We start from the raw sequence: 14,681 nt of genomic DNA, 5'->3' as shown, positions 1-14,681 counted from the left end.
AAATTGTGAGTGTAATGATGATTTGTTACTTGAATAGTGGTTTTAAACGTATTACACTATGGAAGTTTATTTTATTCATATGGCGGATGGTAAATGGTGGTAAGGAGGATAGAGCCCTGGAAATAACATCATTAAGGACAGTCTGGAGTGACCCCCATCCCTGAGAGGAGGTGTGTGCCTTGGTGGAGATCTATAAGGCTTATCTCTTACTGTTTTCTGGTAAGCAGGGAGGAGAGAGTGGAGCACAGCACTGCAGCACAGTGTGAACTCACATTTGCTATCCAGTGTGCCCAGTGGACACTGATCACTTCCTTGGTTTATATTTAGACAGTTTGATGAAAGGAATCTTAAATATTAGGAGAAGCCCAGCTATAACTGTTTTGCACAAGCACCTATCACTTAATTGTCACTGCATGTAATACTGTCACTAGATTTATTTATTTATGCTAACGGTATTTATTATTAATTTATTAAGTTGTCTATTTAGCATATTAACAATATTAATTTAATTATTGTATTTAAATGGTATAGTGGAGAGTAATGTATTGCACAATTTTTAGAGCAGCGCTGACACATTTGCACATAGACATTGTGCTCCAGTTTACTCTAGTCAGAGCTTTTGCAGGCCACTCTTCCCCCAACATGACTGTGCTGTTGCCTAGCTATTGAACAGTCAGGCACCCAGTAATGCATGCTACGCAAACAGAAAAATTAAGTGTCAGGGGAGTAAATTAAATGTGATAAGCTAGATATAATTTTGCAGACTGCTTAGTGAAAGTGTCTTATTTCATTTTTAATAGCGTTGACTGAGCTTACGTCTCAGGGAGTCCCTATATGGCAGACGGTTTCTGCCTGGCTGCTACAGAGGGCATTAGAGAAGATGGGAAGTGCCAGACTTTAGATGACACCAAGCCCTCTGATTTGTCTCAACAGTGCAGATCTGATTTTATTTTTTATTTTTCCAACAGGTTAATTTTAAAGAGGCATTGGTATCAGTCTGTAAAGAACACAGGTTTTCTTTTAAATGCCAACTTGTTTTTATAGACTTATCTTTACTAAGTTCTTCATAACCATTTATTGCTATTCATATATGTGGGCCAAATGCAAAATGTACTACTGCATATAATTTCTATTAAATAGATCACATTATTTTAAAAAAAAATTATCTTTGAAAGGGGATCATCTGCCCTGGTTAAAAATTCAGCCAAATTGAACCAAAATGATTATTTCTTGGTTAAGCGGAAGGTCATTTTAAAGTACAGCTAAAGGTAGCTGTTTAGTTTTCATTCATGTTCCAGCTCCTGCCCCCCTCCCTGTGACAACAGGTGGGGGTTCTTCTCCAGCTGTCACATTTTTAAAACCTGCACTCTTAGTCCCCTGACATGTCCTCTGGCTTTCAAACAGAAAACCCATACAGAGGTATGAGCTGAAAGCCACATGTCTGGAGGAGCCCACATTGCACCCGTGCTCTGTTTGGCTTGGGCACTGGATCCTGCACAGGTGTTGACCTTGGCAATGCAACACACGTAGTCAGCCGCAAGTTGCTTTACAGATCCCAGGCTGTAGTCCATTACAATGGAACCCAGGCGCTGAAGACCCCTTCGGGGGTAAGCCCACTATAACGGGCAGAGCCTGAAACCTATCACAGGACTAGTATTGTGGACCTGTAAGATTGGGGCACCCTGTATCTCTGACCATTACTTTAAAACCAGGTTATGTTTGAAATGTAGTCGCCATACAATGGCACCAAAACATACTACTTGGAGCTTAGTCTCAAGTGGATGAGCAGGTGTTGTTTTACACAGAATCACTCTTTACCACCATCCAACCTTACAGTCCTTATAAAGAATTCAGGCAATTCTCCCACCCGTGTTCCAAGAGGACTCTTGACACAGTATGGTCTACAACTGAGTTTTTTGCATTATCCTTCTTGGCACGCTTACCCTTTATTCAGCACTCTGCTTCATGAGTACTCTACAGGGAAATACCCTCACTTGAAGCAAATGACAGGAACCAGGTGAGAAGAGCCGCTACTAAAGCTCAGGCACACAGTTACTCTGCCAAGACCTCAGATAACACTCAACCTCCAAGTGTGGAGGATTCACTAACATCGGAGCAGGAGGACACCGATCTCTGTATCCGACGTTTGCTGTATCCCTGTCAAGCAGCAAGGGGCCTAGCTGACTAAGGCAGGGTTTTCCAATTTCTGTCACTCAGAACCCTTTCCAATAGAACTTCCCTTTTCCACAAGGCCTTCTGCCTTTTCTTTAGACTCTGGCATAAGTATTACCCTAAAAAAAAAAATGAATTCTCTCCCTTTTTTAAAGCATGTAATTTGGCACTCTAACACCTGAAATACTTGGCTGACACCGTGGTCAGTTTACGTGCCTCCGTCATCTGCAGCTCTCCTGTCGTTCTCTCCCAAACCCCTCCCCTCCCTTCCCCGACATGTCAACTCGTGACAGTGTCCACCCCCTCCCCTCCTGCTGCTAATAATAATTCTTAATGTTTCATATAATCGTGTGAATTTCCTAATCCTGTGTGCCCCCATCTGTGTTGTCTACCTGATTTCAGAGCGGCGTCTCATGTGACCGGTCACCTTTCTCCTTAGCGTCAGCAGGGGATTCTCGGCCCCTCCCGCTCTAGCTGTTAGATTGGGAAGGGGGGGTGGCCGGTGACGGCACTCCTAAATCGGGTATAGATGCCATTTTTTAATAAAATGCAAAGACAGGGCAAACAGGATTATAGGATTATATGAAGATTATGATAGTGGCTTAACAAACTTCTTTAACAGCATCTATGTTAGCCCTCGAATTTAAATATGTGGAAGGAATTCTGAATGGAATATTCTACCTTTTCTTACACAAGGTAGGCTAGACCCAGGCATATCCATGGTATACATGACAGGTTGGTTGCCCTCCTGTACCTACAGAGATTTTTGTGTACAGAGGGCAATCTGTAACCCAATTTTTTTTTTTATCAAATTCCTATTCAGAATCCCCCAGAACTAGGTCTTGCACCTTTTTAGGTTGACTGGTCTTACACCTGTCCTTTAATCAAAGAATTTGATAGAAAAGATACTAAACTAGGCCGAACAGAGTGGAACTCTCTGGCTTCACTTTTGGCTCAACCTCCCTTTCGTCACCTTGTGCCTTTTTTTTTTTTTAGATCTTAATCTGGGTCTCTCTGCCTAACAGAAACCATCTACTGAACTTACTGAAAACATCCCTTGGTGGATCTCTCCTTCAGCTAGCCTTCTTGCAGCTCTCATGCCTTACTGCTTACTGGGAGTGACATAGTACTAGTCCACAAACTGTCATTTCTTGCAGCAGGGGGGTTCAACATTTTCTATTTCTATCAAGGTTTACTTTTAGGTGCAAAAAAAAGGACTTATCTCATATCCTACCCTCGAAATTTAATTAGTGGCATCTTTCCAATTTTATCTTCACCCATGGATAAATTGAATTGCTTCAGGGGCCTACTTTTTCACTAATGCTTGTTTGGCATTATTGCATGCTCTTTCACAAGTTCATTGGTAGGCATGATGGACTGCTCCAGAATTTTCCAATCTGCTTCCACCACTTGGTCTACTAATTATGTCTGAGTCTTACCAGGTATATGTCCAATCCCTGTCACTTGTAGCTCCAGCTGCATTGCTTGCAGCAGCACGACGAACCTGAGTTGGTTAACCCTTATTCATGGGGGCCTGTTGGCACAGCCCTGTTGCCTGTTTGCCCACACTCTCAATGCTTGGGGTCATCTGAGGGTGTATGAATACCAGGCCTGTGTTATGTACTGTGCGAATTAGACCAGAAGAAGTTTGCCTTACCTGTAAATTCCATATCTTGGGGTACAGAACACAGGCCATCCTCTCTTCTGTTCCTTGGTTTCTCTGCATTGCTTGCTAGAAAAGCCAAGGACTCATGGAGTGGGGTTAAAGAAGGGGCACCCAAGAGGGTGTGTCCTTAATAGCTTTGCTAGTGTCCAATCACCTAACGGTACGAGCATATAACCCAGGGTCTATGAAAACCAAACCGGTGTCCTGTATGGCACTCCCAATATGTGGAATTTACAGGCAAGTCCAAATTCCTCTTATTTTTAATGTTTTGCCTACAGTTCTGCTTGAAGTATTCTAATCTATTTTTAATCATGTATTGTTGTATGAACAACGTTGGGGCCAGATAGAAAAATAGTGTGTAGCCAGGAAAAGTACTGATTTACCCACAGCAAACCCGTCAGTTTCCAACAGCCTTGTTTTTAAAAATGTTTCTGGTTGGGTGCTTAACGCAACAATAAGTTTTCCTGTTAGACACTTTTTATATAAGTCCCTGTGAAAAATGTATTCCTGAAATCAAGAAAACTAACGCTGTTTTTTTTTGTTTTTGCTTTCTCTCGATAAGGTAATCGACATATCTATGATCTTGGCAGAAGCAATTAGGAGGACTCATAATGGCGAATCTGTGTCATATCTCTTCAGCCATGTCCCATTATAGACTGTTTTTCTCCCCGCATGCAGCAGCCTTCTTGATTTTCTCATTTTTAAAGCAAAGTTAACCAAAAGCCAGATAATAAAAATTCCTGTTAGCAGTTTCAGATACCGTACCCTTCTCTCCTATTCTTGGAAGAGTGCAGCTTAGTGAGAAGATTTTTTGAATGCTTTCTATTGATGGCAGTGCTGAAAGCAACCTTGGGTTCTAGCTACTCTTACCTTTTTTGTATTTAATAAAACCTCTGTGTATGTTTTGGATACTTTACAGCTGTATACTTGCACAAGATGATTTATTGGTGAATGCCACCAGTTTGTTCTGACACTTTGAATGTTACCTTTTACAGTGAAAGGCTTTGGGGGGCTTGGGGTGTTAGGGAAGGGTAGGGATATGATATAAAGAAATCCTATTTTGTACTGTATGCAGTTGAAATCTCAATCTGAGCAGATGTTTCATATTTCGTATGTTCTTACTAGACTGTAGGCTATTTTGTAGTAGACAACTTTCAACATTTAGTAAAGCTGGCACATCGGTGTACTACTTTTTATGTTGCACTGCCTATTTTCTTTTCCAATGCTGTTACAAGTTGTGTTAAGGTCCGTTTCATGTTCTACATTTTCCATGTTTCTGTCTTCTATACCCATTAAATTTTATAAACCTCAAAAGTGCAGGTGAAAGTAAGAATTGGCAGAACTTTTTAAATCTACCTAAAACATAAGTGGTCTTCGCAACAAACCCTTTGAAAAGCTAGAGCGGCCCTCTTAGAGATCATTGGGCTTTATAGATAAACATATACGTGGTGCAGATTTTTATTGTTATGGGCAGTTCACCATAGACTTCAGCACACATGCCCTGCTGAGTATTCAGCAAGGGCCCCTGATGAGGAGGATACCAGGACAGGGATGGGCTATGTATGTTGTATATTTTGTCACCAAGTTTGAAATCTTTTGTTGACTAGGGACTATAGCAGTAGTTTTAAGTTCCATAGAAAGTAGTGAGCTCTATGCGAGAATTGCTTTCTAGTAACCTCCATTCCTGAATAACAATCCACATTCAAGCACTGGACATCTAGTTGTTGCGGTAGAAGTATTTAGAGGTGTGCTGAATTTCCTTGGAACACAGACTATGCATACATCAGGAAATATGTTACCCATTGCTCCTCACTGATAATGTGCTCAGTTCTGTATATTGCTTGTATGATGCAAAAAATGCAAATCCATATGTTAAGATGGCAATATATTAATACCAAGATACATTGTCACAAATGCTAACTTAACTGTTGGAACATAAACCAACACAAGATTGTGTTGTACCAAAGCGAATACAAGACAGAGCTGCACAATGCATCATCTCTTGTTTTTATGTTTTGTTTCTTTCAGATTGGTCTCTGTTGCAATTTATTTGACAAAAAAATTATTTTTTTGCTTATACAATAAATTTAAGAGTTCTCTGTGGACCAATTTACTTTGTTGTTCAGCTTTATTATTTATTTTTTTTTTTTTTAATGTTTTTATTTTTTTGTAACAGTAGCTTTCCGTATATTGGTGTCACTTCCCGAGTTTTCTGTCTATTTCCTTATCTTCATGTCAGCCTTGTTAAAGGAAATTTCTTCAGTGGTAGAGTCATGGGATATTCTGTATGATACTTTGTACTTTAATGAATGCAAAAGTCCTGGAACTTTTGAGGTGATAATTTAGTGTGTATTTTCTACATTTGTGCACTGCTCTTAGTTTTCCCTAGAGAAATTAGCATTATGTGTAAAACTGAGATTAATTCCCTTGACATGTATTAAGAGAACTGACTTTGCTTCACTGAACTCTCGTTTTTTGGTAAACTGAAACTTCAACTGTTGTCAATATGTAGAGCCTTCCTTTTTTAAATTTAGCGGTTTCTGTTTGTTAAAACTTGCTTCTAAACATTTAGTAAAGATTGCAGCCTCCAGTTATTTTTGGTGAATCCTGCCACCAAGAGGGATTTTAGCAGCAATGTTGCATCCATCACCTTAGTTATGTACTCCATCTCTGATGGGTTTGTGAAAAATGTTTTATCTAATTACACTGTCCTCTCCTACATCACAGGTATGTATTAACTGAGCAGTGTTCATGCTAATGCCACACACAGTATTTGCAGCTTAGTGTCCACACCACACCTAATCTTTTCACCTGCCCGCCTCATTATCCACATTGCCTCTTCATCCACCAGCTCAGTATGTCTGATACCTTCCTCCTCTTTTCCAGTGCTCATGCACATTAAAGTGGTTGTAGAGGCATGAGGTTTTTTTTTCCCTTAAAGAATTTGTTCCATTAAGGTTAAAAAAAAAAAAAAATTCTACCATGGTCGACAACTCTATATCTATATCCAACCCAGCAAGTATAGCATGTTTTTATATTAAAAAAAAAAAAAAAAAGATTTACAATCACTTTAAGGCTGGTCAAGACATTCTTAGGATTTTGCTCACAGCCCAGTAGTTCTGGGGTATCTGATACCATTAGCAGAGTTTGTGCAAAGGTCTGGAAGTTGTGTGCAGCTGTGCTACAAGGGTTGGCTGGTGTCACTGGACTGTAGATTGTACAGTATGTACTTGTCTGCACTGCAAGCAGTTGCTATATTTGAGGACCTGGGGGAGCCTTGAGCAGCACCTGTCATTTCAGTTAAGGTCACCATAGGCAGGGGGACACACACACAATTCTGAGCAAGTCCCTAACCCCTCTTCCTCCTCTCCAGTCCAGAGGCTCATCAGCTCCAGAAGAATGGCAAGCACACTCATAATGTTTCTTTACAGAAGATGATGCCAATCGAAACTGCTTGCATACTTGGTCCTAGGCACCACTTATGCGTTCAAAAAAAAAGTGCAGGCTGGGCTCTCTGCTAGTGATAAAATCTGTATTTTGGGGGGTGGGGAATGAGAAGTCAAACTTATAATTGTATGCTTTTGAAATATAAATGTTGTGACTAGTACTACAGACACTTCCTCTTTAAAAAGAGGAAATAAAAATGTGTTCTTTGCTTTTTAGCTCATTGCCCCATGCTGTTCTCAATGGCGAAAAGCCAGTGTTGAAGTTGTATAGATTTGCAGATAAGTTAGCCTCACATCATTGCCAAGGTGCAAGTGTAGCTTTAATGCTCATACAATAACAGCATTTGGTTGTACACTAAAATGTCTGAATTCCTAGTTGGCTCACTCTTTAATCTTGCTGACCATAACCTAGATATACAGCGGCAAGGTGGCTTGGCTGTGCCAGATCACATATCTAGTATGTGATCTGACACTTCTGGGTAGGGGGCACGTACGCTGCTGGCTACCCGGCCGTGCTCTGATTAAACACAGCAGATGTTGATCACTGGGTGTTGACCAATGGATTACTGTTGGCACCCTGGTGATCATCATGAAGTTACACAGGACAGAGCCCTGTCAGCGGGGAAGTAATAGATTTTCTTTCCCTGCATAATCTTCACCAATGGGTATTGACCTTTGCTCCGCAGGACTAGCTAGGCAACAAGATTTGTTAATATAAAAGCTTTTAGCATATCACACCCCTAGGGGGCGGTCCCCCACAGTCAATACCTCCCTGCTTCCAGCATCCTCAACTCAGTTTTCAATTGCCTAGCTTAGGAGTAGCTGGCTGATCCTGTGCTGGGGCTTTCAGTCTCAGCCTTCTATCCTCCTTTTTGATTTTATTTCAAGTATTTTTCTCTTTCTTTTACTTAGCTGTTCTTTTCTCAGCATTAGTTTAGTTTTCTTCGGATGAAGATGATCGTGCGGAGCTGGGTCTCGGACTGGCCACCCTGGATCCCAGGGCTGAGAGCCAGGGGTTTCCCTAGCCTGCCATCGAGCGTTCAGCTCAGGTTTCCCTGGCATATTGAACGACCCATCCCTGTTCGCTGCAGGGATGCTGCCTGTGAGGTGGCGACCTCACCGGACGCCATTTGCGGTTTCGCACCGCAGTCCACTGCGTCCTGGCTGCGACACTCCGTCCTCAGTACAGCGGTTTGGTTGCTAGAGAAGGCTCCCCACGCCATACGGAATGGTAAGTGTTTTTCTATGTGGGGACCTGTCTGTTTGGGTGTCAGTCTGTGGCTGTGTGACCCGCATGTCTGTGTAAGTGCTGAGCTCCCTGTCAGATTCCTGTGATAGCTGCCTTTTTGTGGGCTGCGGGGGGGGGGGGGGGCGGCTCTCCCGCTCTGCTGTGTGAGATGTATGGGGCAGACTGGGCTCAGACATGCTGTGCGGCGACCGCTAATGCGGCCCACCATTTTTTTCAGGCAAACTATGGTAACCGGCCCTGTGTGGTACAGCGCCGCCATTTTGGCGGCGATCGATCATACAGACACATGTCGGCGCCATTTTCTTATTGCCTGCCTCAGCCGAGCGGCCATGTTTGTGAAGCCTTCATAGGCTATATAGGGCGGTCAGTCATTGCATCACTTCCTTTTGCTCTGGAACAGCGATCGGTGGCAGCAGCCTGTGTGGTCTCTCCAGGTTTTTACCTTCCTTATCCTGTATTTCCTTGCTCAGTGCTCCTTCTCCCTGTGGGGGTCGGTACATCCAGTAGTGTGCGGTGGGCTGCGCTCGCCGCGGTCTTAAAGGGGCAGTCCTTTATTTCAGTTAATACTGGGGCATGGATTCTCAGGATTGCAATTTTCCTCCCACCTTGGTGGGGGGCCAAGGGGCTGCTGCATCCCCCGAGGGGGCTGATTTGGCTGCTATTGTGGCGAACTTGGCTTCTCAGGTGCAGATGCTAATGGCTGATCGATCCGCAAAACGGCCCAGATTGTCTATTTCCTCTGATTCGGAGGGCGATGGGGCTGCTATGGCTGGAGTGCCCTTCTCAGGGTCTCGCTCATCTCTGGACCTTGTGGGGTCTGAGGGGGAGGCTGAGGTAGAAGGAGTTGATAATTCTCCCCCTGGCTCGCCTGAAGAGCTTGCACTCATGGATGAGTTGGTTGCTTCTATCAAGGAAACACTGCGTTTGCAGGATGAACAAAGTCCTCCTGCTTTGATGTCCTCTTATGGGACGCGAAGGAAACGCAAAACAGCGCAGGTTTTTCCCTGCCCTGCGGAATTTCAGCGCGCTGTTGATGAGCAATGGCGCAATTTAAAGAAGCCCTTTACTGTGCCAAGTAAGTTCAAGCTGTGTTATCCATTTACACCCACCACTGATGAGCGTTGGTGTGTGCCGCCTCAGGTGGATCACGCGGTGGCGGTTTTGAATAAATCTACTGCGATTCCTGCTGAGGATACCCCGGGGGTTCCAGGACCCTACGGACAGGAGATTGGAGTCTCTGGCCCGTCATGCTTATACGGTTGCTGGTTCTATGCTGAAACCTATTTTTGCTTCCATTATGGCAGCCCAGGCTATTGCGGATTGGACGCAGGTGCTCAGGCGCACCCTGGTGGCTGACTCTGCTCCGCCGACAACATTGGCTATGGTGGATCAAATTCATCAGGGCGTCATGTATTTGTTTGATGCGGACTTGGATTTAGTCCCTTTGGCTGCACGCCTCTCAAGTGTAGCGGTGTTAAACCGTCGCCTGATATGGCTGAAATGTTGGTCGGTTGACCAATCATCTCGCAAGACTCTAGCTAATTTACCCTACACGGGATCTCGTCTTTTTGGCGAGTCTTTGGATACTCTGATAAAGGGAATTTCCGGGGGTAAGAGCACTCTCTTACCTCACACTCAAAAGAATAAGTCTGTTCGCGGTAAGAAGAATAACTCGTTTAGGCCCTCTCAGGGGTCCTTTCGTGCCTTTCGGTCGTAATACAAGGGCAAGCCCTTCAAGGGCCAAGGCTCCCAGAAGAAGCCGTGGGCGGGTAAGCAGAAGTCTGGCCAGTCCGGGTCCGCTGCCCATGCCAATTCGGCCTGAAGGGGCGCCCTCACCTGGTTCTGGGGTGGGGGGACGTTTGCTCGGTTTTCTTCAACCCTGGCTGACCCGCATTCGGGACAGGTGGGTTCGGGAAATCGTTCGATCTGGATACAAGATCGAGTTTCTCTCTCTCTGCCGGCGAGCAGATTTTTCCCCTCAAATCTTCAGCTGTCTCCGGAGCGTTTGCAGGATCTGCACCTGGCGGTGCGGGACCTGCGGGCCCAGGGAGTGGTGGTTCCGGTGCCTCTACTCCAATCTGTTCACTGTGCCCAGAAAGGAGGGCAAGGTGCGTCCGATTCTGGACTTAAAAGCTCTGAACCGCTTTGTGCGGGTTCGTAAGTTCCTCATGGAATCCCTGCGCTCGGTGGTGGCTGCCCTGGTTCCGGGGGAATTCATGGCCTCCATCGACTTGAAGGATGCGTACCTTCACATACCCATTTTCGAGGGTCACCAGAGGTACCTTCGATTCGCCATTGCGGAGGATCATTACCAATTCGTGGCGTTACCCTTCGGTCTCGCTTCGGCTCCGCGGGTTTTCACCAAGGTGCTTGCGCCGGTCCTGGCTTTATTGAGAGCCCAGGGCATCTCTGTCTTGGGGTATCTGGACGATATCTTGCTTCGGTCTGCGACCAGTCAGGGCCTGGTGAACGACCTGTCCACCACGATGCAGACTCTGCAGGAGTTCGGTTGGACGATACATTTTCCAAAATTAACGCTGTGTCCGTCGGTTCGTCTTCCCTACCTGGGGATGATCCTGGACTCGGTTCAAGCGAAGGTCTTCCTGCCCGAAGACAAGCTCCGGACACTTCAGGACGAGGTCAGGTCCCTCAGGGACACTCAGTGCTCGTCCCTCCGGACATGTATGAGGTGTCTGGGATTGATGGTCTCTGCTTTCGAGGTGATTCCCTTCGCCCAGTTTCACACGCGGGGTCTTCAGGCGGAGATCCTGGCCAAGTGGGACGGGCGTCCGCAATCTCTGGATCTGCGGTTTTCGTTGAGCCGCCTCACCCGAAGGGGTCTTTTGTGGTGGCTCCAGTCCCCGGCGGTGTCGGGGGGCAAGTCTTTTCATCCGTTGTCGTGGATGGTGATCACCACGGATGCCAGCCTGTCGGGCTGGGGTGGTGTTCTGGGCATTCTGTCCGCCCAGGGAACTTGGTCGGAGGAGGAATCCTCCCTTCCGATCAACATTCTGGAATTGCGAGCGATAAAACTTTGCCTTCTGCATTGGTCGGAATGGCTTCAGGGCCGTCCGGTTCGGGTTCAGACGGACCATGCCACAGCGGTGGCCTACATCAACCACCAAGGGGGCACCAGGAGTGCCCGAGCGGCTCGGGAAGTGGCCAACATTCTGTCTTGGGCCGAGACGCACGTCCCGGCGATAACGGCAGTTCACATTCCGGGGGTGGAGAACTGGCAGGCGGATTATCTGAGTCGCCAGACCCTGGACCAGGGAGTATGGTCCCTTCACCCGGATGTCTTCCAGATGTTGTACGCGAAGTGGGGTTCCCCGGATGTGGACCTGTTCGCGTCTCGTCTAAACAACAAGGTGGAAAGGTTCGTAGCAAGGACGCGCGATCCTCGGGCGGACGCCTCAGACACGTTGGTGGTGCCCTGGCATCAGTATCGTCTGATGTATGCCTTTCCACCGATTCAGCTGCTGTCCAGGCTCCTTCGCAGGCTGGCCTCGGAACCGCACACAGTGATTCTGGTGGCGCCAGACTGGCCTCGCCGGTCTTGGTACGCAGACCTCGTGAATCTGGCGGTCGACGCTCCGTGGCGTCTGCCACTTCGAGAAGATCTCCTGTCTCAAGGACCGATATTCCATCCTGCTTTACAGTCGCTGGCTTTAACGGCCTGGCTGTTGAAAGCCAGGTCCTGAAGGATAGGGGTCTCTCCCCTGAGGTCACTCCCACTTTGATCAAGGCAAGAAAAGCCTCTTCGGGGAAGATTTACTACCATACTTGGAAAGCGTATTTTGCCTGGTGTGAGTCCAGGGGGTATTCCCCTCGCTCATACTCGGTGTAGAGAGTGTTGGCTTTCCTTCAAACGGGTGTGGACCAGCGTTTGGCGTTGGCCATGATTAAGGGTCAGATTTCTGTGCTGGCCGTTCTTTCAACGCCCTGTGGCGTCTAATTCTTTGGTTAGCACCTTTGTTCAGGGGGTGCGACACTTGGCCCCTCCTAGGAGGGAACCTTTACCTCCATGGGACTTGAACCTTGTTCTGTCTGTGTTGCAACATGCTCCCTTTTGAAAAGATCAGGGAGATCTCGTTGTCTCTGTTGTCCAAGAAGGTTGCCTTTTTGGTGGCAATCACTTCGGCTCGCAGGGTGTCGGAGCTGGCGGCCTTGTCCTGCAGCTCTCCCTACTTGGTGATTAACTTGGATAAGGTGGTCTTACAACCTAACCCTTCTTTTCTTCCGAAGCGGATCTTGGAATTTCACCTCAATGAGGACATTGTCCTGCCTTCGCTTTGCGCAAAGCCAAAGCTTCCAAAGGAGGTGGCCTTGCATTCCTTGGATGTTGTTCGGGCGATCAGGGTTTACCTGTCATCGACGAAATCCTTTCGCAAGTCGGATTCTCTATTTGTCCTTCCAGAGGGTCCTCGGAAGGGCATGGCGGCGTCGGCTGCGACCATCGCCAAATGGATCAGACAAACCATTGTGCAAGCCTATGCTTTTAAGGGGAAGGTTCCTCCTTTCCCTGTGAAGGCGCACCAGCTCTCTGAGTACGTCTTGGGCCTATCGTCATCAGGCTTCTGTGGCCCAGGTGTGTAAGGCTGCGACTTGGTTGTCCGTTCACACCGTCTCCAAATTTTACAAAGTGGATGTTCAGGCATCGGCAGATGCTTCCTTTGGCTGTAAAGTTCTTAGTGCGGCGGTGCCTTAGGGTCCCTTGTTTGGGCCCTTGGCTGTTGGGGTGTTTTTGCCCCTGGGTTACTTGTTCTTCCTGGGTTGTTGCTCCTGTTGAGCACGTTTTTCCTGTTGCCCAGTCGGTTCTCTTACTTTGGTAAGGTTCCTTTCTCTGATGTGGGTACTGCGTTGCTTTAGGCGCGGCTGCGTTTTTTTCCCCACCCCTCATGTCTACACTGCTCTGGGATGTCCCATTGGTGAAGATTATGAAGGGGCGGCGACTGTCGGAGGATGTAAGAGAAAACGTAATTTTTGTAAAATCTTACCGTAAAATTCCTTTCTCTGAGTCCTCCGACAGTTGCCGCCCCTGCCCCTCTTTTTGGGGTTTGTTTATGTACTCTACTGCTATGCTACCAAACTGAGTTGAGGATGCTGGAAGCAGGGAGGTATTGACTGAGGGGACCGCCCCCTAGGGGTGTGATATGCTAAAAGCTTTTAGATTAACAAATCTTGTTGCCTAGCTACTCCTGCGGAGCAAAGGTCAATACCCATTGGTGAAGATTATGAAGGGGCGGTGACTGTCGGAGGACTCAGAGAAAGGAATTTTACGGTAAGATTTTACAAAAATTCCGTTTATTTCCCCTAGTAAAAGCACCTAACGCAGTACACCAAAACACTGGCTAGGCACACAACCCTTTAATTGCCCTAGATGTTAACCCCTTTTCCAGCCAGTGTCATTAGTACAGTGACCGTGTATATTTTTAGATCACTGTATTCGTGTCACTGGTTCCCAAAAAGTGTCAGTGTCCGAATGTCTGCTGCAATATCAGTCTCACTAAAAGTTGCTGATCACTGGCATTACTAGTGAAAAAAAAAAAAAATTCCAATATATACTTTATTCCATAATTTGTGGACTTCTAACTTTTGCGCAAATCAATTAATATATGCTTACGGAGATTTTCTTTTTTTTTTTTTACCAAAAACATGTAGCAGAATAACTACTGCCCTAAAAAAAAAAAAAAATGAATGCATTGGTTAAAAAAAAAAAAAAAAAACACCAAAAGAAATCTTTCTGGGGAAAAAAGGACATACGTTTTTAATTGGGTACAGTGTCGCATGGCCGCACAATTGTTAAAGTAACGCAGTGCACTATTGCAAAAAATGGCCTGGTGAAGGAAGGAATAAGGAATTAATCTTCTGTAGGTCAAGTGATTAAAATGTATGTGCGGTACATACACATTTCCCCATGTTTTTTCTTGATCTGAAATGTGTGATTATCAGTTCCTATAGTGAGCTTACACTTGGTCTTGCCCAGCTCTCTTCCCCCCCCCCCTAGACTAATAGAACGCCTATTTCACACACTCTCAATAACATAAGGGCAGGTTTTCTGTAGTGAATAGAATCCAAGCAGTGCTGACAATGCTTAGAAATTTTTTGCAGCAAGACCATTGTGTTTTCAGCTGACACTAGATCACTG

General features: G+C 45.9%; 1 protein-coding gene across 1 annotated transcript in view; it reads left to right on the top strand.

Annotated features, from left to right (window-relative positions):
- PRPS2 (phosphoribosyl pyrophosphate synthetase 2) overlaps window positions 1–4,840 on the top strand; it is a 153,614-nt gene extending 148,774 nt beyond the window's left edge. Inside the window, exon 7 of the mRNA XM_082246862.1 lies at window positions 4,401–4,840. Within this exon, the coding sequence (XP_082102988.1) occupies window positions 4,401–4,493 (93 nt within the window). The 3' untranslated portion in view covers window positions 4,494–4,840. The remainder of the gene's footprint in view (window positions 1–4,400) is intronic.
- Window positions 4,841–14,681: the final 9,841 nt, after the last annotated feature.

The sequence above is a fragment of the Pelophylax lessonae genome, assembly GCF_965119305.1.
Source record: "Pelophylax lessonae genome assembly, chromosome: 2".
NCBI classification, from domain to species: domain Eukaryota; kingdom Metazoa; phylum Chordata; class Amphibia; order Anura; family Ranidae; genus Pelophylax; species Pelophylax lessonae.
This window is presented reverse-complemented; position numbering and strand designations above follow the sequence as displayed.